At 47.0% G+C, this 23558-nt stretch overlaps 1 protein-coding gene across 6 annotated transcripts in view; it reads left to right on the forward strand.

The window, feature by feature from the left end:
- PPP1R12B (protein phosphatase 1 regulatory subunit 12B) overlaps positions 1-23558 on the forward strand; it is a 134598-nt gene that overhangs the window by 20688 nt on the left and 90352 nt on the right. For all 6 annotated transcript variants that reach the window (XR_008508832.1, XR_008508833.1, XM_054517267.1 and 3 more), the window contains exons 2-5: positions 13551-13681; positions 14920-15038; positions 17902-18061; positions 22070-22214. Coding sequence is in view for 4 of the 6 variants with exons in the window: in XM_054517267.1 (XP_054373242.1) it covers positions 13551-13681; positions 14920-15038; positions 17902-18061; positions 22070-22214 (555 nt within the window). In the remaining 2 variants the exon portion in view is untranslated. The remainder of the gene's footprint in view (positions 1-13550; positions 13682-14919; positions 15039-17901; positions 18062-22069; positions 22215-23558) is intronic.

Here is a 23558-nt window from a genome sequence, read left to right on the forward strand (position 1 = left end):
GTGTTCAGCCTGGAGAAGGCAAAGAGATTCTGTAGGGGCCCTTCCAGTGCCTAAAGGGGCTCCAAGAGAGCTGGAGAGGGAGTTTGAACAAGGGCATGAAATGTCAGGACACAAGAGAATGGCTTCCCACTGGCAGAAGGTAGGAATAGATGGGATATTGGGAAGGAATTCTTGGCTGTGAGGGTGGGCAGGCCCTGGATCCCTGGAAGTGTCCAGGGCCAGGTTGGATGGGGCTTGGAGCAACCTGGGCTAGTGGAAGGTGTCCCTGCCATGCCTCTCCTGGAGGCTCTTGGTCTCTCCAGAGCCTTCTCTTCTCCAGGCTGAGCACCCCCAGCTCTCCCAGTCTGGTGTCAGAGCAGAGGGGCTTCAGAGCTTTAAGTTCCTTTCAAACCCAGACCAGGGGGATTCTGTGAAGGATGTGCAGACTCTGTCATAGGACTACGAACTCCTATGTTCTCCTTTACCTGCTACACTAAAAATGCCAGCTGTAGTCCAGGCTTAAATTGCTATGTTTAGGTAGGTTTATTTGCCATGTTTTGGGAAAATGCCTAACTTAACTTCTGCTGTAATATCTAATTATATCAAGGTTTCAGCAGCATTTAAAAGAAAGCATTTCCTTAAAGCTGAACTGTGATAAGTGATGTTGCAAATCCCAGTGATGGCACTAGAAATGGAAATGCTGCAAAATTGTGGCTGTGGGCCTTTTAGGAATAGTGTGGAATGACTTTATTTTTAGAAAGATTTCTTTATCCAGCCCCCTCTTTGTCAGCTCCATCGTTTGTTACGCTTCAAAGAAAATTCTGTGTCCTCTGATTGATGTGGAGCCTTTTTCTGCTGGGAATAGTGACTGTGGCAGTTGAGCCATGGTGGATGCCAGCTCTTGTTCAGGTGTGGGCAGGAACAGTGGCAACACTCAGAAAAACCCCTTGTTTGCTTGACTGAGAAGGCTTTGAGTGACATGGGAGTGGAAAATGCCTAAGCAAGCTGCCACACATCTGTCTGGGGATGATTTTTGCCTCTAGGAGCACATGGACTGATCCTTAGAGAGGTTTTAGCCACTGAATATATAACTGCAAAGTAGCAAATTTAAACTTTCCTGCATGCTGCCAGACTGGAAAGGAAAATGAATAAATAGAATTACTGACTGTATGTTTTTCTCTTTATATACCACCTTCTTTTTTTCTGGCCACAAAGGTAAAATTCAGATCTTGAAACAAAACTTGATGTGGTGGCAAGACAGCAAGACAGGGATGTGCATGGAAACCAAGGGCCTGAGAGTCTGTCTGTGAATAAACTGACAATGAATCCCTCCAAGGAATCTCCTCTTGCTCTTCACCTGTAGTTGTGTTGAGGTGTTTCTGCTCACAGCCACTGGTTTCCAGTCACTTAGTACTGATTCAGCATTTTTGGCATTTGCAGGAGTTCGTGAAAGTTCTCGTACATGAACTTTGATGTCTGTACAGTAGAGCTGGTTTCTGTGAAAGCAGTACTGGCCCTGGAGTGACTTGAATGCTTTCTGTGTTGAAAAATCCATTTTTCCCCGGGCCGTAGGCAGCATGAGCTGTCTGTCTTGACATAAGCAAGGTATTATGTGGCAGCTTAAGACTATCTCAGTCCTGCCCTTCCTGCTGCTCCTGTCATGTGCCTTTGACACCAGTGCTTGTCTGGTTCCACTGTGAGCCAGTTTAGCTCCTGGATCTGTTCAGTGGGGTATCAAATGAGTGTCAGTGCCCTTGCTGGGGGAGAGGGTCTGCTGGCAGGGTATCAGGTATATGAGGGCAGCCCTGGCTTCAGCAGAGCCTGCTGCAAAATCCTGCCATGGCAGAGACTAAAGAAAGCCTGGAGTGATCCACAGAGATTTTTCTGTCTGCCTTTGAGGTCTATAGTTAGGCAACACAAATCTCACCTTTAGTTTGCCAAGTTGTAGCTAAAATCATTTGCAGCTGTTTTTCCATGTCTCTGCTGGGGTGGAAGACCTGGAGAGGCTCTTCCTGTAGAGGATTCTCTGGCAGAGTAGAGGGACCCTGCCTGGCCTTCCCACCCCACCTTGCTCTTCCAGCAGGTGTGGTGTGAGTGGAGCCACCTTTCCAAGTGGGCCACAAAGTGATTTTACATTTTTTCCTCCCATGATTCATCAGGAGAGCCCCCATTTGGCATTGGCCATACCGTGCTGCTTAGCCACCACCAGTGGCCCTGCAAGGCACTGGGGGTGAGTGTCAGCCCTGGCCTGCAGGGCACCACCTTGGTTTGGCTGAAGCTGATCTAAGGTTGCATCTTGGAAGTTTAGGGTATGTTTTGTTGTAGAGATGATGGCAGAACCATATCTATATTTGCTTGTGTTGTGAAAATGAAGTCTTAAGGAACTGCATTAAATAGTGCATTGTAGCCCTTGATGGAGCTCCTGTCAGGTGATTGTTAGCTGAACATTTCTTTGCTAAGCAAACCTGCAGTACCTAAATTTCCATTTTCCACTCAGGATTGAGATGCTTGTGAGTTTTCCAATTATAAAACATAGTTATTTTGGGCAGGAATGAAAATTTCAGTAATTTAAAGGCAAGGTTTTATATAGACTGTCTTGATCGAGTGCCAGGGAGCGCTGGCTGAGGGGGAGAGAAATTACATACTTAGTGGTCAGAATGACTAAACTGGTGAGACTTGAAAAGCCAGTGCTGTTCCACACCATTAGAAAACTGGCAGTCCCTGCTTTTTAGTGACAGAAAGACTTTATTTTTAGTGTTGGCAGTTGATCACGTACTGGACTCATTTCAAGCTCTTCTCAGATGGTACCAAGCATTAGCCTCTGCTGTTGAAATAATGGGTATTAAAAATCATACTGGAACTATTGGGATGATGGCGATGATGATGAAAAGGAAGGGAGTAAAATGGTGATCTAGAGTGAATTTTGAAGTCAGTCCCACATGGCCTGGTGCTGGTTTAGAGCTGTGTTGTGGGCTGTAAACACAAATGGCAAACCAGTCAGTTGGCTGCAGAGGAGGAGCACTGTGGAAGTGGAAAATCAATGTCTTGGGCCCTGTTTGGATGAGAAGTGAATTCAGTGCAAGTTGCTGGACACATGGGAGCACAAATACTGTGAGGCTGGAGGGGTTCATAGGACCATAAAATGTCCTTGGTTGGAAGAGATCATGGAATCTAAGTCCTGGCCCTGCACAGATACCCCAGCAATCTTACTCTGTGTCTGAGGGCATTGTCCAAACCCTCCTTGAGCTCTGGCAGCCCTGGGGCTGTGACCATTCCCTGGTCCCTGGGGCTCTTTGCATAGTGAATCCATGTCTGTGTAGTCCATGCTGATCTTCCTAAGTTTGCCAAAATGTTCTTTGATTAGAAATGTTCAAAGAGAGGCAAAGAGCTGGCAATCCTGTGTGCCTGTCATCCTAGAAGAGTAAAAGCAAAGCAATTTAGCTTTCTTGCCATTTCCCTCCCCTTTCAGTAACACAGAGTGTGAGTGTCCAGCTGACCTTCTCTCTCCTTCCCCAGTGGCTCCTGTTTCTTCACAGAAGCTGAGCTGGAAGCTTTGCTGTTCCGAGGGTGAGGGCAGGCCCTGCCCAGGCAGGGACAAGCAGAGTGTGGTGCTTCAGCACTCACTGGCAGCACCACCTCTGCAGCACATGCAGGAGTCCTGGCAGCTGGAAAGAATTCCACAGACATTTAGCCAAGCTATCTCTGCCTTAGTGCAGCAGGTATTTACATCTAACTCCCTGTAAATAACTTGATGGCCTCAGTACATATATGAAGGTGTGGGGAGTTTCAGAATAGTTTCAAAATGCGGCTTCTATTCAAAGCATTTCTCCACCTGACATTTCATGCTGCTATTTCATCTTGGAAATGCTACGTTCATGGCATAATTATGCCTTTGCACGTATTCCTCTCTTCCCATGTGCTCTGCTGGGTTTTTTGTTGTGCTAATCATTGTAAGAGATTTGTTGTTGGTTTCTTTTGATGACTGACATGGATAGTGCTGAGTACTTCTCGTTGTGTGTGGGGCTTTTTCCAATGAAAAACTCTGACATAATCCACATATTTCTCTTCCTGCTTACATGAGAAGTATGGCTCAACTGCTGTTAAAGAAATGAACATCCATAGCTAATTAATCATACTAGAAAATTAATAGTTTTATCTCATTTCACTCCATTTCCTCTGTTCTTTTTAAAGCAGAATTTACCTCTCTCTCCTGGTTCTAATGTGGTTGTTTCAGAATTAGATTTGCCAAGAATTTTAAATCATAATGATTTTAAAGCTGGGTTGGTGGTACAGAAGTGCCTGTGCAGGGTGTCAAGGCATGAGGACAGGCAGAAGCCAGGGCTGAGCAGAGAGAGGGTGCAAAAGCTCTGTGGTTATGCAGGCGCAGCACTGGGAGCTGTTTGTTGTTCCCCAGATCACTGGAGAGTGTAATCTGTGCTGCCAGAGATAGAGGATCACTTGGAGGTGGAATTTTTGGGCAGTGCTGGTTCTGACAGAAGCCCCTTAAGAGCAGAGCTGTGATCATGGGACACCATGGCAAGGTCATAGCTTCCAGTGCCGCCAGTCCGAGTGCTGACAGTTGCCAGGCTATTTTGGGAGCACTTTTCCCTTTGTTTTCTGTGAACTCCTCTCTCTGTGCTCCCAGATTTAACCCTGATGCTGTTCAGCTGTCATCAGCCCTGCCTTTGTTTGTGGTTTTGAGGTGTGTGTTGACATCACGTATTTACTCTTGCCTTGCATTTGCTGGAAGATGGACTCCCCTATCTCCTGGCCAACCTTGTTCCATGTATTTCAGACTTATGACAGGAGAACAGTCGAGAAGTGAGTCTTGTCATTTAATCCCTTTGGCTGTGCTGTGACAGCATGACTGAATTGCCCTGCCAGTGCTTCCAGCCCAGTGTGTAACAGTTAATGGTGCTGCTGCTGGTGTCAGCATTGGCCTCTGGTTTGCAGGAACCCTTTAACAATTTCCAGAACTTCAAAGTGGTCTCATTACACCAGTCCTGTAGAAAATGTTGTTATAAAGAAAACCCTCTCAAAGCTCAAGGTAAGGAGTGACTGGTGGATCTTGGCTCGAGGAAGGTGGCCTGTGGCTGCTGGTCAGTCCTGGAGGGTGGGGCTCAGCTCACCTGGTGTCACTGGGTCTGTGCTGCTCTGTACAGGCACATCCCACCCAGCTCGGGCAGGCAACACCCTCTGGGCGCATTTTGAAAATGTGGATGAAACTGATCCTGTGCAAGGCAAGGTGTGGGAGCACATGGCTGGGAAGGAGGAACCCTGGCAAGCTGGGCTTAAACCTGCTGGGGCTCTTATGGTGATCTTAGGCTGAATTCAGATTGGACTTACATGAACTCAGAAACCATTCTGCTTGTAGACTGCTGCTTTTGATGGCCTCTATTCAGTCTCACACTTCACTTAGCACAGAGCAAACCTTTTAACAATTTGAGTGTGCTGTCTCCCCTTGGTTTGTTTAAACAAAACTGGCTTTTTTCACCCCATGTCTGAAGCAGATTTTTTTTGTAGCTCCTCCGTGGTGCAGCCTCTGTCACTCAAATGAGTCTACATCAGGTTTTCAGCATGAGGACATCATTTAGGAGGCAAAAGCCAGAGGCTTGGGCACATAAAGCATCAAAGCTGTGGAGGTGAGTCAGGTCTGGATCAGAATGGCTGCACAAATCTATGTCTTCTAGTCCTTCCCCACAATTATAAAGTTCCTTGAATTTTCAAGGAATAAATGTGTCTGTGTATGTCTATATGAACATGTATGCACGTGCTTATGATAATCCACCCAGAAATCCACAGCCCAGAAGGGCGAGGAGAATTCCCTGCTGACACTGGGGGTACTAGATTAGGAGATTCCAGAGGTACTTCCCAGCTGCACTGATTTCCTGGTCTGTCTGTGGCTGTCTGTACCTGACCTGCACTGGGGTGTGTTGAGAGCTGGGTGCTCTTCAAGCAGTCACAGCTGGTCCCTGCTCTGAGGGTCTCCATCTGAAGTGTAAGTGCTTTCACCAGATGGAAGGATGGAGTGGCCTTCTGGGCACACAGATGTGTGGTGAAAGGTCCTGAAGAGCAGTGCAAGAATGATGGATGTGTGGTTGTGTGGAAGAATCTCAGAGGACTCAAGAGTTACAGAAATTTGGATCGGTGGTAGAACAGAGGGAAGCAAACCATGTTAGGGAAGGGCTGGGTGTGTAAACATGGTCCAATACTTGATTTCTAGACTGGAGGAGAGTCTGGTAGAAGAGTTAATAATGGGGGTTTCATGAGCAATCTGATTTAGCAGCAGCAGCAGCATTTTGCATAGGGCAAGAGGTACCATGGTGCTGGGAGGCTCTGGAGATTGATATTTCCTGGAGTAATCAAGAAGAGCTGAAGCATGGCCTCTCCTAGCCTGGCAGCTCATACTCCATTTCAAAAGCCAGCATGTGCCTGAGCAGGCAGTTTATGTATCACATTTATGTGTGACAAGGGGAACTGCCAAGTGTGATTTCCATGTGGGAACCATGGGGATTACTACCCCAGGATCTGACACGGTAGGATTACGAGATTTTCACAGAGAAGTCACCAAGATTGGATTCTGTCACAAGACTGGGTATTCATAGTAGAAACACGTAACACAGCAGCCAAGCATGCAGCCCTTTCTGCTTTCCCCTTCCTGCATTTTCCTTGTGCCTGGAGCAGATGCATGGCTTCTCTCTCTCAAATCCCAACCAACCACACTGGGAGCACCAGAGAGTTAAATTCAGCCAAAGTTAGCCCACAGCAGTTATTACAGGTTTCCTGGCTGGCTGATGCCAAGTGTCTACATGCTGCTTTATCCCATGATCATATGACACTGGCAGATGTGACATATTATTTGTAAACTGACTGTTGGCTCAGAGGGGCTGCAGGGAGCAGAGCTGTGTGCTCCCAGCCATTTTCCCCCTTGTTACAGGTGTTGCTGTTGGCAGGGCCAGCACCTTGTGCAGGCAGAGGGCAGGACGTGACCCTGCTGCTGAGTGGCTCTCACTGACATCCTGGCCAGAATTGTTTTTCCTGCAAACAGATGTGTTGAATGTTATTCTTGTATTTATGTTAAATCACCAACAATTGTGGAGAAAACAACCACCTCCACATGGGTGCCTGTGACAGCACTGCAGATGTGCAGTTACTGCCTGGCATCTGTGTTCTCCTGGGTTTGGAACCACTTTTCTCCTTGTGGAGGTGAAAAGGGTGGGTTCTTTCCTCTCTCGGCTGATCCCAAGCAATTTCTTAGGAATTTGTGAGGTGGTTTAGATGCTTTCCTCACTCCTATCCTGTGTGTATCTAATATGTAGTGAAATGTAACACCAGTCCTAGGCTGGGGCTTTGCTAAATGTGTTGCAGCCCTAGAAAGGGAGCAGTGTCACAGTGTTCACACCTTCTTGGAGCTCGATTCCCAGTCCTCTGAACCCTCAGTCTCATGCCATCTGTCTCCTTTTCCTTGCTGATCCTCCAATCTCAGAACCAGGGGATGCTCAGGAGATATGCAAACCAAACCCTTGGCAGGCAGCTGGAGCAGATACTCATCAGGGCTCAGCGGTGCCTGTGCGTTCTGGGTGCTCAGAGGAAAGAGCAAACACAACACCATTGTAATAATGAGGTTTCATTCAAGATAAGATCAGATTTTGTCTGGTTGCTGGACAAGCCTTGCCAGACAAGCCAAGTTGTTCTGTCCCATTTCCTGGTGTCCCCGTTTCCTTACTGTAATGTAAACTTCATGCTGGGAAGAAGAATGCCTTGGCAACAGCTCCTGGCAAACTCCAATCTGCAGCGAGCGTCCCTGGCTGGAAAGGGCTCCACCTGTTCACTGCAGAGGGGGTAAGCTAATATGCCATATCTGCAAATTTTAGAAACTGAGCACTTCCTCCCTATGGAAAAACTGCTAAATGCTGGTCTCCTGCCAGGAGCTGGAGGAACACCATGAGCTGGGGATGGAGACTTGCCCAGCAATGCTTGGGATTTAAATCCTATGAGCCAACTTTCTTTGCGTGTTGAGTGGGTAATTCTGGGCACTGGATGTGGTTTGCATCAAGGACTGCTAAAACTGTAATACATTAGTACCATTCCAGAAACCCTTGAAGCTTATCAACTGCCAAGAAAAATACAGGGGTTGCAAGAGATTAGCCTGCTGAAGATCCACGATGAGAGGGGGAGAGACTCACCCTGTACTCCCACCCTGTCACATCTCCTTGAAGGTTGTGTTAGAGCTTGTACAGAGGCAGAGAATAAAGAAGGAAGTAAAAATTTAAGGACAAAATTGCTATGTTTTGTAGCTAACCTTGCTTTTAGCCTCTCCTGAACCAAGCAGCTGAGGGTCAGCAAGGCCTGAATGGAAAGAATTAAGCCTATCCCTCTGTTTTTCTTCATGCCCGATTCCAAGGGCAGTTTAGGAGAGGGAGTGTTTCCTCACATGAAGAAACTACCCACCAGAAAGGCAACATTACTTCTCAACCAACTCTTTTTGACTGTCTCCCCTCCCTTTGGGGGCTGAGGGCAGGTGTCTGCTCTGTGACTCTGCTCCCTGAGGTCGTGGTCCTTACGGTGTTCCTGAGGAATGAGGGATCAAATAAGAGAGGAGAACTCTGCATAGCAATAGATCCTCTCGGGTTACTAAACTTATCCACTCTCCTAAATCTGTTGGAGGATTAGTAGTACTTAAAGGAGGACATATCTACCCCTTTACTTCCTCTTTGTCCTCTTCTCCTTCTTCCAGTAACCTCAGGTAACCCAGTTGCTCAGTCTGAAGGTGAGCTGTACCCCTGAACCCCAGGAAGGCCATTTTTCCTGCAGGCTGGCTCACAGGGCTTAATTTCAGTAGATTGGCACAAAAAAAACACACAGCAGAGATGTGCTGGAGAGGTATCAGCTGTCAGGCCTCTCAAAAATTTTAGGTGGACAAATGTGTGCCCTAAGTTCTTCTAAACAGTGAGAATTTTGTTCTTCACTGTGTATCTTGGTTAAATGGTGACATGTATGAATCTATAAATACCATTAATGTATGTGCAAGTATGAATTCCCTGATAACATCAGTGTTAATCAGTTGATACCTTAAAAGTACTCACAGAAATACATTGCAACCCCTAAAAATTGCCATTTAATCTGCTGTAACATTTTTAAAGGCTTTCTAAAGTTCTTAAAGTTCAGAAGATTTTTAAGTTACCAATTTTACTCATTATCCAAGTTATTGACCTCATAATTCTTGCTCTGAGTTATTATCATGTCATTATCATGTTAAGATCTGAGAAGTGTGTTCTTTTAGGGTGTTTGACTAAAAAATTATGTAAATAATCCCTTGCCTGATAGTTTCTTGCATGACACCATGATGAAATTTTCAGAGCTGAGCAGGAGTTCTTCAGTACTTTTTTGTCTAATGCCAGTTTTGGAAACTCCTTTTCCACCTCACTTTTGCAAATCTCAGCCAATGTAATTAGTTGCATGTAATGATACAACAATGCAAAAAAATGTTGTATTTTGGTATTTGAGGTAGGCACGGTCATACCTGTCACTTAAAAACCTGTTTGTGTTACTCTACTCTGTCTCAGTTCCATTCCTGTGTGTCACAGCTCATACTAAAGTCAATATTTGCCAGACAGTGTTCCATGGCTGGATTACATATGTGGAACAGCAGCTTTTCCTTGCTCACATACATTGAACAGCAGCTTTTCATGAACTACAGAAGAGTGGAGGAGGGTTATTTCTCTTACAAATTAAAGAATATTCTCCTGCTCCATTAAGGATAAAGGTGGAGACCTTTGCACTTGGCTTTCTCTTGGTGGTAAGTGCAGAAAGCAAGTGTTAAATGGTCCTGGCTCCCTTGGGAGTCCCTGGTGCTGTCAGCACCCACAGAGCCCTGACTCCTCATCATTGCTCTCTGCAGGAGCTGGGAGAGGCAAATGACTGCAGATTTCTGTGTAGGAACAGGTGGGGATTGATCCCATCATCCTGCTGGTTCTAGCATGCATTCCATCAGAGCCAGGCAGGGTGGGCACAGCACAACAGCAAGACCAGTAACAAGGAGAAAATTAAAAGAGTGACAGGGCTCTTTTATGTATTTAAACAGGCATTTAACTTTAGAGTTCAGTTTATCCAGTGGCTTGGGCAAGAACCATGCTTTTCCCTTGGCTGATTCCCAGGCTGTGCAGATGTAGTGGGTGTGTTTGATAAACAATGTAAATAAAATCCTCTGTCAAATATGTACAAAGCTCACACTCTAGAGACATTTTTCAGTCTAAATTTAGATTCACACTCGAGCTACAGGTAACACTTGAACAAACCCAGCAGAGTAGTGAGTGTAGGCAGGATCCATCCATCCACCTTGCTGCCTTGGCTGATAAAATTCCTCTGTGAGGCTCCAGTGCTGTGGGCAGCCAGAAGGGATTGTGCCCAAAAGAAAAGCACTGCGTGGGTGAGCCTTTCCTGACTATTTCCTGAGCAATATGCTTTTAGATGAAGTCAACACTGGTGATGTTCCAGGTAAAAATGTAAGTAACTCATCAGGAAGATGTTAAGTGCAGTTTATTTGAAGTGTGTTGGGGCAAAGCTTGAAGTAAATCACAATTAATATGAGTGGCAGCAAAACAGGGATTGGATCTGAGTTAATTCTCAGAGAATTTCTCCTTGAGCTGAAGAGGGATTATTATGGATCCATGTGTTTCCATGCACCTCTCTATACATCACATCCTTTGCCTTACTGCTGCATTTCAGTGTGTTGGTACAGACAGAAGAATTCATAGATTTGTTTGTGTCGTTTGTGGGATTATGGAAATCAGGCACTTATCCTTTCTGCAGTTTGTCTTGAAATTAATCAGATGCACATTGGGCACGCTGGAGCTCTCCTGGACAGTAGGAATATTTGACTTGTGTTTCCTACCCTCATCACTTTTCTGCCCATCCTGCACTCCTGCTTTTCTCTTGGTATTGAATTCTGAACTTCTGAGGATTAAGGTGAAGCCTTCAACTGGTTGCCTGTTGCCATTAGACTGTCTCATGATTCATTAGATACTTTAGCTAAAGTGCCAAGCAAAAAGGAAAATGGGACAGCTGCTACAGGGATGTGTAGTGAAGGAGCTGCTCCCTGTGAGGGTGGGCAGGCCCTAGCACAGGATGCCCAGAGCAGCTCTGGCTGCCCCTGGATCCGTGGAAGTGTCCAAGGTCAGGTTGGACAGGGCTTGGAGCAACCTGGGATAGTGAAGGTGTCCCTACCATGGCAGGGCTGGGACTGGATGGGCTGTAAGGTCCCTTCTGATACAAACCAGGCTGGGATTCTGTGAGTACATTTCCTTCCACAGACAGACTGAGACTTGGAGGCTGCATCTGTGTTGCTGAAGCAAAAGGAACAAGTTGCAAGGAAAATCCTGATTAGATTGTGAGAATTACCCACAGAGAGGATGGTGAAGCACAGGGATAGGGAGTATCCATCCCAGCAGACTGAACTGAAGCAGGCCCTGAGTTGTGTGGTCTAACAAGATTTAGCTGTGCTTTGAGCAGGGGGTCAGATCAGATAAACTAAAAGAAGACCAAACCCTTGCTTCTGAGGCTGATGGTAGAACCTGGCTTGCACCCACATTACTGAGATGTAACCATGTCCTGCCCCATCATGCTTGCACCTGGGGCTCCTCCAACCTTATGGTGATGCTCTTCAGTCCCCAAGATTTTTTGTTTGTGTTGGGTTGATTTGGGTTTTTTCCCAGTTTTACTTCTTGAAATAATCTAAGAGAAGCCTCTCAGAGCAGAGTTTACAGGACAAAACTGGTTTGGGCCTGAGGGTGAGAGATCATAGATGGACTGAGCAGGGGGGGATGGAGCCAGTCCAGACTGGGCTCAGCCATTCTGGGTTTGGAGCAGCCCCTGAAGTAAATGACTTCTAGATTTCTGCTTGTGCTTTTCTGGCCAAGGTTCAGGTAAACCAGTCTAAAGAAGGGCCAGGAAACACACTGATGCTTCAGCACACGCTCAGCTGGGACTTCAGCCTGCTCCTGGGGCATCCTTTCCCAGTGCTGTGGATGTTCCCTGTGTTGTCTCATGTTTGCCAAGTACCTGCACTAGGAGTTAGTTATCTGGAATGTGCTTCCTTGGAGGTTTCAGAGCTGGACTTGTGCATGGCTGCTTGTGAGCCAAGCAAATGGAGGAGTGATTGTGTCCTAAGTGGGCAGTTTGGGATTTGCACTAAGAATCCTAGAGTGTCCTGAGTCAGAAAAGCTCCACAAGGATCATCCAGTCCAACTCTCTTTGCAGTAAAAATAACAAGAACTGGCTGTCCTGGTCTAGGACATGCCTCTCTTTTGACTTGAGCAATGCAGCATAGAAGAACATTTGGATAAACCAGGATTGTTTATTTTGGGGGTATGTGGATATTGGTTCGAGAGGATTTCCTCCTTTTTTTTCCATGCTGGGACAGGAATGGATGGATAGTCACTGCTGCTCATTTGAGATGGATCATCTGGGAGTCACCTGACTGCTGTAAACAATAGGTGTGCCCACATCAAACTGTGCAAAAGGATTGGGATTTTGGAGGAATCCTGGACAAGCTGTTTCCCTCTCTAGTAATGAGGAGCTGTGTTTCTGCCTGGGGATGGACATGTAGTAAAAGCAGTCCTTGCACCTCCTGGTCATGCCCTGTGCTCCCCAGCAGAGGCACACACTTTGGGATGTGTGTATTAAGTTGCCAGCTCATCCTTGAATAGCAGCTTCCAGTGAACTGTAAATGTAACACAGAATGTGCCGGAGACAGGAATTTGAGGAAGGAGGAATTCCACCTAACAGAACTGCTGAGACTTGAAAATCAAGCTAGGTTTTCTTCTGGCAACTTCAAAGCAGGGAGCTCTCTGTAAATGCAGGCTCAGGAATGACTACAGCAGCTAATCAAGGGCTGTCATTCTCTTCAGCAGCTCATGGGGCTGTAGGAGAAGCAGGGAAAGTTTCCTGTGTCAGACTCAGGAAAACAAAGAGGCACTGCTGAATAAAGAAGTTATTAAGTTCTCTAGAACTCTGCTTTTGCAATGATTACCTCTGTAACTGATCTGCTTTAGTCTGGCTCCTGGAGCTGCTGCTTTCCCTTCTCATCCCTGCCCCTAGTGAGGCCTCATTGTGTTCACTGTTACAACCTTTATTCACTGACATTTTGAGGACCAGTGTAATCTAATAAATGCACAGCTTGCCTTGCTTAGAGGGATTTGATGCTGTACCTAAAACTACCACAGATCCATCATGTCAGTGTCCCCATTGTGGGGAGGGAACTGTGTGGGAGAGTGGAAGGAGATCTCTGGTGAAAAGTAAAGTTGGAGCAAATTCAGAGATTGTCCATCTGGGAACTCTGGGTTACAATTCATTTTTGAAAGTTCTGAAATGGTTTTGTTTTCATTGACAGATTGAAGTTACCCTAAGCTTAAAGGTGTGATTGCTCACAGCAGGGGAAGTTCAACCCAGATATTGCCTGCTGCCAGTGAGGGTTGTACATTTGATTTAACACCAACACAATTTTTTTTTTCTCTCTTCCTTTCCCCTTCAATCCTTCTGCCCCTTGGACATCCCCTCCCATCCTCCCTCAGGCCTGTATTGATGAGAACCTGGACATGGTGAAGTTCCTGGTGGAAAATGGAGCCAATGTGAACCAGCAAGACAACGAGGGCTGGACCCCTCTTCACGCAGTGGCATCGTGTGGCTACCTGAACATAGCAGAGTGAGTGAGTCTGGGGCTCTTCTGGGTATTTATAGACTTTCCTGTGCCTTTCTATTCAGAGCAGATACACAGGTACTCTAAGCCTTGTTCACTGCTTTCGAAAGCAATGCTAAAATAAGTGCTTTTCTCTTGGTATTGAATTCTGAACTTCTGAGGATTAAGGTGAAGCCTTCAACTGGTTGCCTGTTGCCATTAGACTGTCTCATGATTCATTAGATACTTTAGCTAAAGTGCCAAGCAAAAAGGAAAATGGGACAGCTGCTACAGGGATGTGTAGTGAAGGAGCTGCTCCCTGTGAGGGTGGGCAGGCCCTGGCACAGGATGCCCAGAGCAGCTCTGGCTGCCCCTGGATCCCTGGAAGTGTCCAGGGCCAGGTTGGACAGGGCTTGGAGCAACCTGGGATAGTGAAGGTGTCCCTGCCATGGCAGGGCTGGGACTGGATGGGCTGTAAGGTCCCTTCTGATACAAACCAGGCTGGGATTCTGTGAGTACATTTCCTTCCACAGACAGACTGGTGTGAGCAGTGCTGTGGTCAAGTGGGGACTTTGAAGTTCAGCTGTCATCCAGCACCACCAGTACATTCACCAGTAAACCTCAAGTGCCACATCCACTCCTTTTTGGAACACTTCCAGGGACAGTGATTCCACAACTGCCCTGGGCAGCTGTGCCAGGGCCTGACCACTATTTCTGAAAAGAAGTTTCCCCTAATCTCCGATCTGAACGTCCCCTGGTGCAGCTTGAGGTCATTTCCTCTTGTCCTGTCCCTCTTCCCTGGGAGCAGAGACCAACCCCTACCTGGCTGCACCCTCCTGTCAGGGAGTTGTGCAGAGCCACAAGGTCCCCCCTGAGCCTCCTTTTCTCCAGGCTGAACACCAACCCTTTATTCTTTACCAGTCATGCCATGCTTATATATTTAGTCCACCACAGCTACCAGAAAGTTTCCCAACTTTGAATTAAGATAACTATTTCTTAAATGAATTGAAAATAAATTATAAAGCCAGGCAACCTCACCCTCCTATATTTGTGTGCTTAAACAAATACTTCTTTTACTTTTCAGAATTCTACTGATTAAAAGGTGTACAAGCAAAAGAAGTTGTCTGTTATTCTTCAATGGACTTTTCGTAAAGTTATAAGAGGAAAAATTTAAAAATTGATGATACTTCATGAGGCTTTTTTAAAATTAGTAAAATTTCCTTTTCTTAAAAAAAAAAAAGATAATCAACCTGTCCTTGCTGCAGGTACCTGATCAGCCACGGGGCCAACGTGGCTGCTGTGAACAGCGAGGGGGAGGTCCCGTCCGACATCGCGGAGGAGGCGGCCATGAAGGACCTGCTTCTGGAGCAAGTCAAGAAACAAGGTAAAGGGGGGGCCTGAATGAGTGAGAGCTGGGACCCCTAAGAGTTTCTCTGTGAGAATTCTGCTGCCTTGCTGTCTGTTGGTGAAGAGATCTGGCCCAGGAAGCAGCAGGCAAATTTTGCTTTGCTGTCAGGACAGTGGAGCAGATGCAGGAGGTTTGTGGTCTCTGTCCTTGGGATTCTTCAAAGCAAGGCACCTCAGTCCTGAAATCTGATTCATCAGATCTAGTTACTTTTAAAGTGAGATTTAATTCTGACCTCTGATACCAATGAAAGGTCCTGTTTCACTAAGGCTTGATAAAACCGAGGTGAGGTTTGTGGGACTGCCAAAGGCAGGGACCAGGAAATGAATATTCCAGGCCTGGAGTGCCATGCTTTATCCTGATCTTTCCCTAGATTTCTTCTGCCATAGCCCCTTTCTCAGCAGGTGTGCCTGGCTGAGGGGCTGCTCTCCAGGCTGTCCCTGCACTAACATCCCTAGCTGAAGAATAGTTTTGGACTGATGTTAGAATAAAGAAATGCTTTATCAGTCTAAAATTTTCTTCATACTCATGGAATTCATTTGGGAGTGGTTGAATGTCTGCATGTGTGTCTGAGAAGTTTAAATCATGTCTATGAATTTCATCAACAATGTTGGAAAAGGAACCCAGGGAATTCCTGGAGCTTCTATCCTTGGACATAGGCAAAGCTCAGCTGCATTCATGTCTGAGCTGGTTCATCTGGCTTTGAGGTTACTCTCCTTGGAGTGTGTGTTTGGGCTACAAAGCCCCAAAGACTCTCTCTGGATTATTTTATTCCTGCAGGTTTGGGGGGGTTGCTTACAATGCTGGATTGAATCCAGTCCCCCTATCAGATATATTTTGACACATGATGGTGACTTTATTTTTTAAGGTATTGTTAGGAAGGAATCAGTCCCTCAGTGCTTTGTCACCTGTGTTAATGTTCCTGGGCCACCAAATTTGTCAGGCACAGCTTGCCCTCAGAGAAGCCAGGCTGGCTGTCACCTCCTTTTTTTCCATGGGCCTTAACATAGTTTCCAGGAGGATCTGCTCCATGATCTTGCTGTGCACAGAGGAGAGGCCAATTGGCCTGTAGTGCCCCAGGTCTTTCTCTTGTCCCTCTTTAAAAATGGGGGTTATGTTTTCCATTTTCCAGTCCATGAGAAGTTCACCAGGCTGCCACAACTTCTCAAATACAAAAGTGACTTAGATACTTCCTCTACCAGCTCCCTTGGGACCCATGGGTGCATCTCACCAGGTTCTGTTGACTTGTGCACCTTCAGGTTCCTTAAATGACAATAATGTGGTTGAAACCTCACAGGACATTGAGGCAGTGGTTCTGCCTTACCTGCAGGTATTTTGTCTGACACTTTTTGGGATTCTGCCTGCATTGCCTCACCACATTAGTGGCATCCTGCTAAGATACCCTGAAACAACCATCTGTCTCCAGATGAAGATTCCCATCTCACAGTTTAAAGGATCATATTGCTGGAGGAAATGGGGTTGAACTTTAAATAAGCATCTGTCCAGCTCTGCAGCCTGTCCTCAGCAGGAGCTGTGAGCAGTTGCCTGCTGCAGACTGTAACAACAGCTCAAGTGTGTACAATTGCCCTCCCAGCTTCCAGCCACGGTGCCTCCAGAAATTCCTGGCTTTCTGTGTATTTGTGAGTGTCCTGTGGCTTTCTGTTTCCTGAGCTCGTGTAGCCCTCCTTAGGAACTCCAGCATGTTCAGGAATTGTATGTAATAGCTACAAACTTGTCTAGTCCTTGGTCTGAAGCCAGTTTATTTCTGATCTTTGCAAAATCCTGCAACAGTGGGTCTCACAGGATCTCACCCTGAGTTAAATGTTTTCCTTGGTTCTGTTTTAAACCTAATGCCCCATAATTTAATTGGCAATTATGTCATTCTTATACTGAAAGTATTAAACCATAGGAACACTTGTTCTTCAGGTTTTTGAGATTTGTCATCTTCTAATTTGTATGTTTTCCTGAGTGGAGAGTTTTTGATTTTTGAGATTTGTCATCTAATTTGTATATTTTCCTAAGTGAAGAGTTCTACTCTGATTAATCTTGTTTGGATTGGTATCAATACTTGTGATTGATACATTGTCCTTCTATGATCTCATTTCTTTGAAAACTCTGCTCCAGTCAAAGTTGGTTTTGCCTCTCATTGGTTTAATGAGTCTGTCAGCCAGACACACCTCCCTCTCCACGTCATCCCCCTGCCTCTCCACACCTCCACCTGCCCCTGAGCAGTCACTTAGGCCATCAGCATAGACTTCTTCTGGCCTTCTAATGCCAAAATGATTTCAAATTGTGTTTTGTCAGAATCTGGGGGTATGCTGCTCGGTGGAATAACTCAGCACTTCTCTCAGCATGCCTGTCAGGAATGCCTCTGGAGCAGTGCAGACTCCTGTGTGTGTCACATGCAGTGTCCTGCATATGAAGTGAGCGCAGAGCTGGCATCACTGTGCTCTTGCAGGAGACATCTGAGGGTCCTCAGACCTTCCCTGTAGATGTTACCCTCACTGCAGGTCGATTGAGTCAGTTAAGCTGTTGTTCATGACTCTTTATTTCAGTCTGGGACACAGCCCATGTAGAACTCAATCCTTCTACCCTTAATGCACACTTGAGCTTTTAGTTAATTGGACTGGGTTCCAACCACTGGCCCAGCTTTCAAAATTTTTAACTCAGGTAGTTTTTGAAGTCTGTCAATGACACAGAAGAGGCTTTTGCTGATTGTTTTGTGGAAGATCAGAAATAGTTTACTAATATTTTATAGCAAATGAAGCATAGGTTAAGTGTAAGAAGTACTTCAGAGCTTTCATCTCTTGTTGGTTTTTTGTTCTGTGCTTCACCCCTTTAGGTGTAGACCTGGAGCTGTCCAGGAAAGAGGAGGAGCAGCAGATGCTGCAGGACGCCCGGCAGTGGCTGAACAGTGGCAGAATTGAGGATATAAAGCAGCCTCGCACAGGAGCCACAGCTCTGCATGTTGCTGCAGCCAAGGGATATTCTGAAGTCATGAGGTAGGAGCTCCTCCCAGGGCTGATGCATGAAATTAGGGCTGAAGACATCTTGCTTTACATTCAGAGAAATTTATTCCATACTGAGATTTTCAGGCTGCTGTTTCTCAAAAGGCTCAGTGGTTTTATGTGTACAGCCACAGTGGTTCACCCAGAAGTACACAGGTACTGGAAGATTCCCTTTCATACCTCCAGTCCTTTTTGGAGTAATGAAAGCTTTTTGGAGAATAAGGCATAAATTACGAGGTCTCTAATTTTTCTAATCACAAGGTCTGATTTTCATTGTTATAGTTTCAGGACTAGCAAGTTAAACAGTAGTAGGGGATAAAAGTATAATGTTGACATACAAAGTGACAACACTTACTGCATGACAGTCACAAACATGACCAGTCTTGTGGGAAAATGCAGTGTCCACCCCTGTCTCACTGTCCTCTGCCCGTTCATGTTACTGCTCCTGCAGTGACAGAGGGATTCCAGCACCTGCCAGCTCTGCTCTCCTGGCACTAACAAGATTATTATGACCATAAACCTGCCCAGTGTAGTATTTCCTGGTAAAAAACATTAATATTGTTACAGGTAATGTCAAATTAGGCTTTCCACCAATAAAGCTTTCTTTACTCTTTTTGTGTGGCTGGAGCTGCCCATGAACATAGAGCTCATGGAATCCCAGACTGGGTTGGGTTGGGAGGAACCTTAAAGCTCATTTTGTCCCACCCCCTGCCTTGGGCAGGGACCCCTTCATCTGTCCCAGGTTGCTCCAAGCCCTGTCCAACCTGGCCTTGGACCCTTCCAGGGATCCAGGGGCAGCCACAGCTGCTCTGGGCAATCTGTGCCAGGGCCTCCCCAGCCTCACAGGGAGGAATTTTTACCTCATATCTAATCTAATCCTGCCCTCTCTCCCTGTGAATCTGTTCCTCTGTGTTGTTACTACATGCTCTTGTAAATAGTCTTTCCAAAGTGTCATAGTTTGACACTGCCCAATGCCAGGCACCCAGAGGAGTCAGTCAGTCAGTCAGTCAGTCACTCACTCACTCACTCACTCACTCACTCACTCACTCACTCACTCACTCACCCTCCCCTTCCACAGCTGGGCAGAGGAGAGAAAAAAATTACCAAAGGGTTCATGAGGTGAGATAAGGACTGGAGAAAACCCTTCAAGGGCAAAACAGGCTCAGCTTAAAGTTGCAGAGTGAATTTATTGCTAACAGAATCAGAGGAGAATAATAATGAGAAGTAAAATAAGCCTCTAAAACACCTTTCCCCCCAGCCCCTCCCTCCTTCCCACTGACAGCACAGGGAGACAGGGTGTGGGGTTTGGTCAGTTCATCACCGAGATTTTCTTCACTGCTCTGGGAGAGGAGTCCTTCCCCTGTGAGACCCTGGGGTCCCTCCCATGGGAGACAGTTCTCTGTGAACTTCTCCAGTGTGGCTTCACTCTCACAAGCAGCAGACCTCCCAAAACTGCTGCAATGTGAATTCCCCCCACAGGCTCACAGTCCTCCCAAAACTGCTGCAGCCTGGGTCTCTCTTCCCACGGGGTGCAGTCCTCCAAGGACAGGCTGCTCCAGCCTGGAAGCAGGGCCCCCTCTCTCCACTGGGTCTGCCACTGAATCACAGCTTCCTCCAGGCATCCACCCACTGCAGTGTCAGCACCTCCCCTGGGAGGTGGCCTGTGGGTGGATCTCTGCATCCCCATGGATCCCCATGGGCTGTGGGTGGATCTCTGATCTCTGCATCCCCTGTGGATCCCCATGGGCTGTGGGTGGATCTCTGCATCCCCATGGATCCCCAGGGGCTGTGGGTGGATCTCTGCATCCCTGTGGATCCCCATGGGCTGTGGGTGGATCTCTGCATCCCCATGGATCCCCATGGGCTGTGGGTGGATCTCTGCATCCCCATGGATCCCCACAGGCTGTGGGTGGATCTCTGTATCCCCCGTGGATCCCCATGGGCTGCAGGGGCACAGCTGCTTCACCACAGCCTGCAGAGGAGTCTTGGCTCTGGACCTCCTCCCCCTCATTCTTCTTGGTGTCTCCATGTTGTTTCCCTCACATGTTCTCACCTCCTCTTCTCTGACAAGAAGAAAAACTGTGCATGCCCACTTTGTTTTGATTTCCTTCTTAAATCTGTTGTCACAGAGGTGTCACCAGCCTCTCTAACTGGCCCAGCTTTGGCCAGCAGCATGTCCATCTTCAGAGCCATCGGGGATTGGCTCTGCCAGACATGGTAGAAGCTTCCAGCAGCTTCTCACAGAAGCCACCTCTGTGGCCTGCCTGCTACCAAAAGCCAGGCTGTGTATAACCAGCACACAAGCTTACTCTATTGCCTGTGTTAAAATCCATTCTGGAAGTATTCATCTGTCTTGATCCTAAGTTTCATAATTTTAAGTGACATGACTTGATGTCAAAGAGCTGTTTCATATCAAGCTCAAGCATTTTACTGTACTTCATGTTTCTGATTTGTATTCAGTCATTAGAACTTATAATTGAGTGATGAGCTGTCTGTACCTGTACTGTGCCCAAGAGCAGCAATCTAACACAGCTCATGTGGATAGAAATGTAATATCTCTGAATTGGAGGTGTTGGTCCCATCACCTGTCAGGGGAGGGTTGTGTATCTAGTGCTCCTTGATGAAGTTCAGTGTGTGCAGGATGACTTAGCTCTGGACAGCCTCTCCTTGGCATTAATTGTGGTAATGATAAACACATCTCACAGCAAGCTGACATTGTTTCACTCTTGTGTATGTGATGGCTGTGCTGAAGTTCAAATCCAGAGCTTTAGTGACTTAAACCAAGGGGGCTGACAGCCAGGAGCCAGCTAACTCTAAACGAGACATGGAATTTGTCTGTGACCTTGAGTCTCTTAGCAGCTCTGTTTCTCCCTTCTGCCAGCTGGAAAATCAACAGAAACTCAGCACCTAATTTACAATTTCTTTCACAGAGAAGCCCACAGCTGCTCTGCTGTGGCTGTGTTTTATTTAGCACAGTAGCACTTTGGTGTAAAGCTGTGGGAGTTTCCAAGCTGTTGGTGCCATGTGTGGGTCCTGCTGGATTCCCCTGATGCTGTGCAATGATGGCTCTGCATGGGGGAACTTCTCACAATGGAAATTTTCAGGAGCAGTTTGACCAGACTTGCAGAATCCCCCTGGGATGTTATTCACTATTTAAGCAATTTGGATAATAGTTTTGATACAGGAGCTGCTCAGTGCTCTTGCCTAGTTACTGCTACACCAGTGTGCACAGGGCTCAGGAGCTCCAGACTACCCCAAACCTTTTGTGTTTGTTTTGGTGGTAAATATTCAAGCTCCAGGTGCTGTGAAACACCAGTGTTCTCCTCTGATGAAGAAGGGAGGCTGGAAGGGGCACAGCAGTGAGGGTAAGGGAAGGAGATCCCAGGCAAGTTCACTTGTAGAAGATTTTCTTGAACTGTCCAAGGGCCACTCTGAAAAAGTGCATTTGGGGTTGTTTAATCCAAATGAGGGTTGCTTTGCATACAGATTTTACCTCTGTCAGTGTCACTGGTGCTTCCCTGCAGTCCTGTTGGTCTCCTTGAGGACCACCCCCCCCCCACTGTGCCTTGTGCTCTCAGAGAACCAAGCTGGAGCTCCAGTTCCCACATGTCCCTCTCCTGGCAGCTGCTGTGCCTGGCTCCCTGGCACAGGGATACAACTGAGCCAGTCCAGACTCTCTCCTCTGCTGGAGCAGGAGTTCAGGCTGGGTCACCAATGCCAGATGAGAAGTCCAGGTGTTCTCCCAGTTCAGGACATGCTGAAAGGGAACCTTATCAGTTTGACATGTTCCAGCGGGTTTTACATTGAAGTCACTTTTTGTTCATTGCCCTTTCCATTACAGTTTTGAGCACATCAAGTGGGAGGTTGCTTTGGTTAATAAACAAGTCCAGAAGCTCCTGACTGTTATGGAGCCAGGCTGCCCACTTGGTGCCTAACAGGGGAAACTGCTGTGTCAGGAAGTCATTCCTGATGGGCTGAGATCAATCCTGCTGCTTTCCTCAGGCTCCTGATCCAGGCTGGGTTTAATCTGAACGTCCAGGACAATGATGGCTGGACTCCACTCCATGCTGCTGCTCACTGGGGAGTGAAGGAAGCATGTTCCATCCTGGCTGAGGCTCTGTGTGACATGGACATCAGGAACAAGCTGGTTAGTACACAACTAATGCAGGGTATTCTATAGCCACATTAATAGTGACTGGTGCCTTCTGCTTGATCATGGAATCATAGAACCCCAGACTGGTTTGTATTCAGAGGAACCTTAAAGCTCTGCCATGGGCAGAGACACCCTCCATTAGCCCTGGTTGCTCCAAGCCCTGTCCAACCTGGCCTTGGACACCTGCAGGGAATGAGCAGCTGCAGCTTCTCTGGGCAACCTGTGCCTGGACCTCACCACCCTCACAGCCAAAATTTCCTTCCCAATATCCCATCCATCCCTGCCCTCTGGCAGTGGAAGCCATTCCCCCTTGTCCTGTCCCTCCAGGCCCCTTGTCCCCAGTCCCTCTCCAGCTCTCCTGGAGCCCCTTTAGGCACTGGCAGGGGCTCTGAGCTCTCCCTGGAGCTTTGTTTTCTCCAGGTGAGCACCCCCAGCTCTCCCAGCCTGGCTCCAGAGCAGAGGGGCTCCAGCCCTGTGGTCAGTTTAGTGGGCCCCTCTCAATTCTTTCCAGCAGGTCCATGTCTGTCCTGAGATGGGAGCTCCAGAGCTGGACACAGAGATCCAGCTGGGGTCTCATAAGAGATCCAACATCATGATCCATGTGCATGACAAAGTCATAGCAGTCCTCCTTGCCTGTGCACTGGATAATTTAAATACATCAGTAAATGAAGAATTTTGACTGGCAGAAGACAGAAGGGATTTCAAATATTATGGGAGATGTGACCTGATTGAACTTTAGCACTGAGCTTGTAGGAAGGGATAGGAGCTGATCTGTGCCATCCTGAGAAATCAAATGGCAGCAAAGAAACAGTCTAGGAGTGCAAAATAATATACCAATATTAAGGTATAAGGCACTGAAAACAAGTGAACCCAGGAGAAACTGGCAGTTTTAAATCCTCCCTCTTCTACGTATTGGTAATAAAAAAGGAAATTGAAGATTTGTGAGACATGAGTGAAGAAAAATAGGATGGAAGAAAAGGAGCAAAACCATTTCCTTTCTAACAGTTGCAGGTTTTTCCTTGAAGAGCCCTTGGATTTTCAAGAGCTTGTCCAAGGCTGCTCTTGGTGTTCCATCCCTGCTAGGATGTCCACACTGGTCTGTGAGCTGCTTCCCCCTGGACCAGGTGTGCTGTGGCTGCCTCTGGGGCAGGAGGGAAGGCTGAATGTGCTTGGAGGAGCACCAGGGGGTGAAGGCAGGCAGGAGGATGTGATAAGAGAGGGCCCTGTGTGTTCAAGTGCATCCAGCTGTGCTGGAAACTGCTGGAACTCAAATGCCCCATGAGGAGCCCTTTCAGCCTGGTGAGCTCTTTGGCACCCAAAATGTGGGGAATCTTTTCT

This window comes from Molothrus ater, chromosome 25 (genome assembly GCF_012460135.2).
Source record: "Molothrus ater isolate BHLD 08-10-18 breed brown headed cowbird chromosome 25, BPBGC_Mater_1.1, whole genome shotgun sequence".
Taxonomy (NCBI): Eukaryota; Metazoa; Chordata; class Aves; order Passeriformes; family Icteridae; genus Molothrus; species Molothrus ater.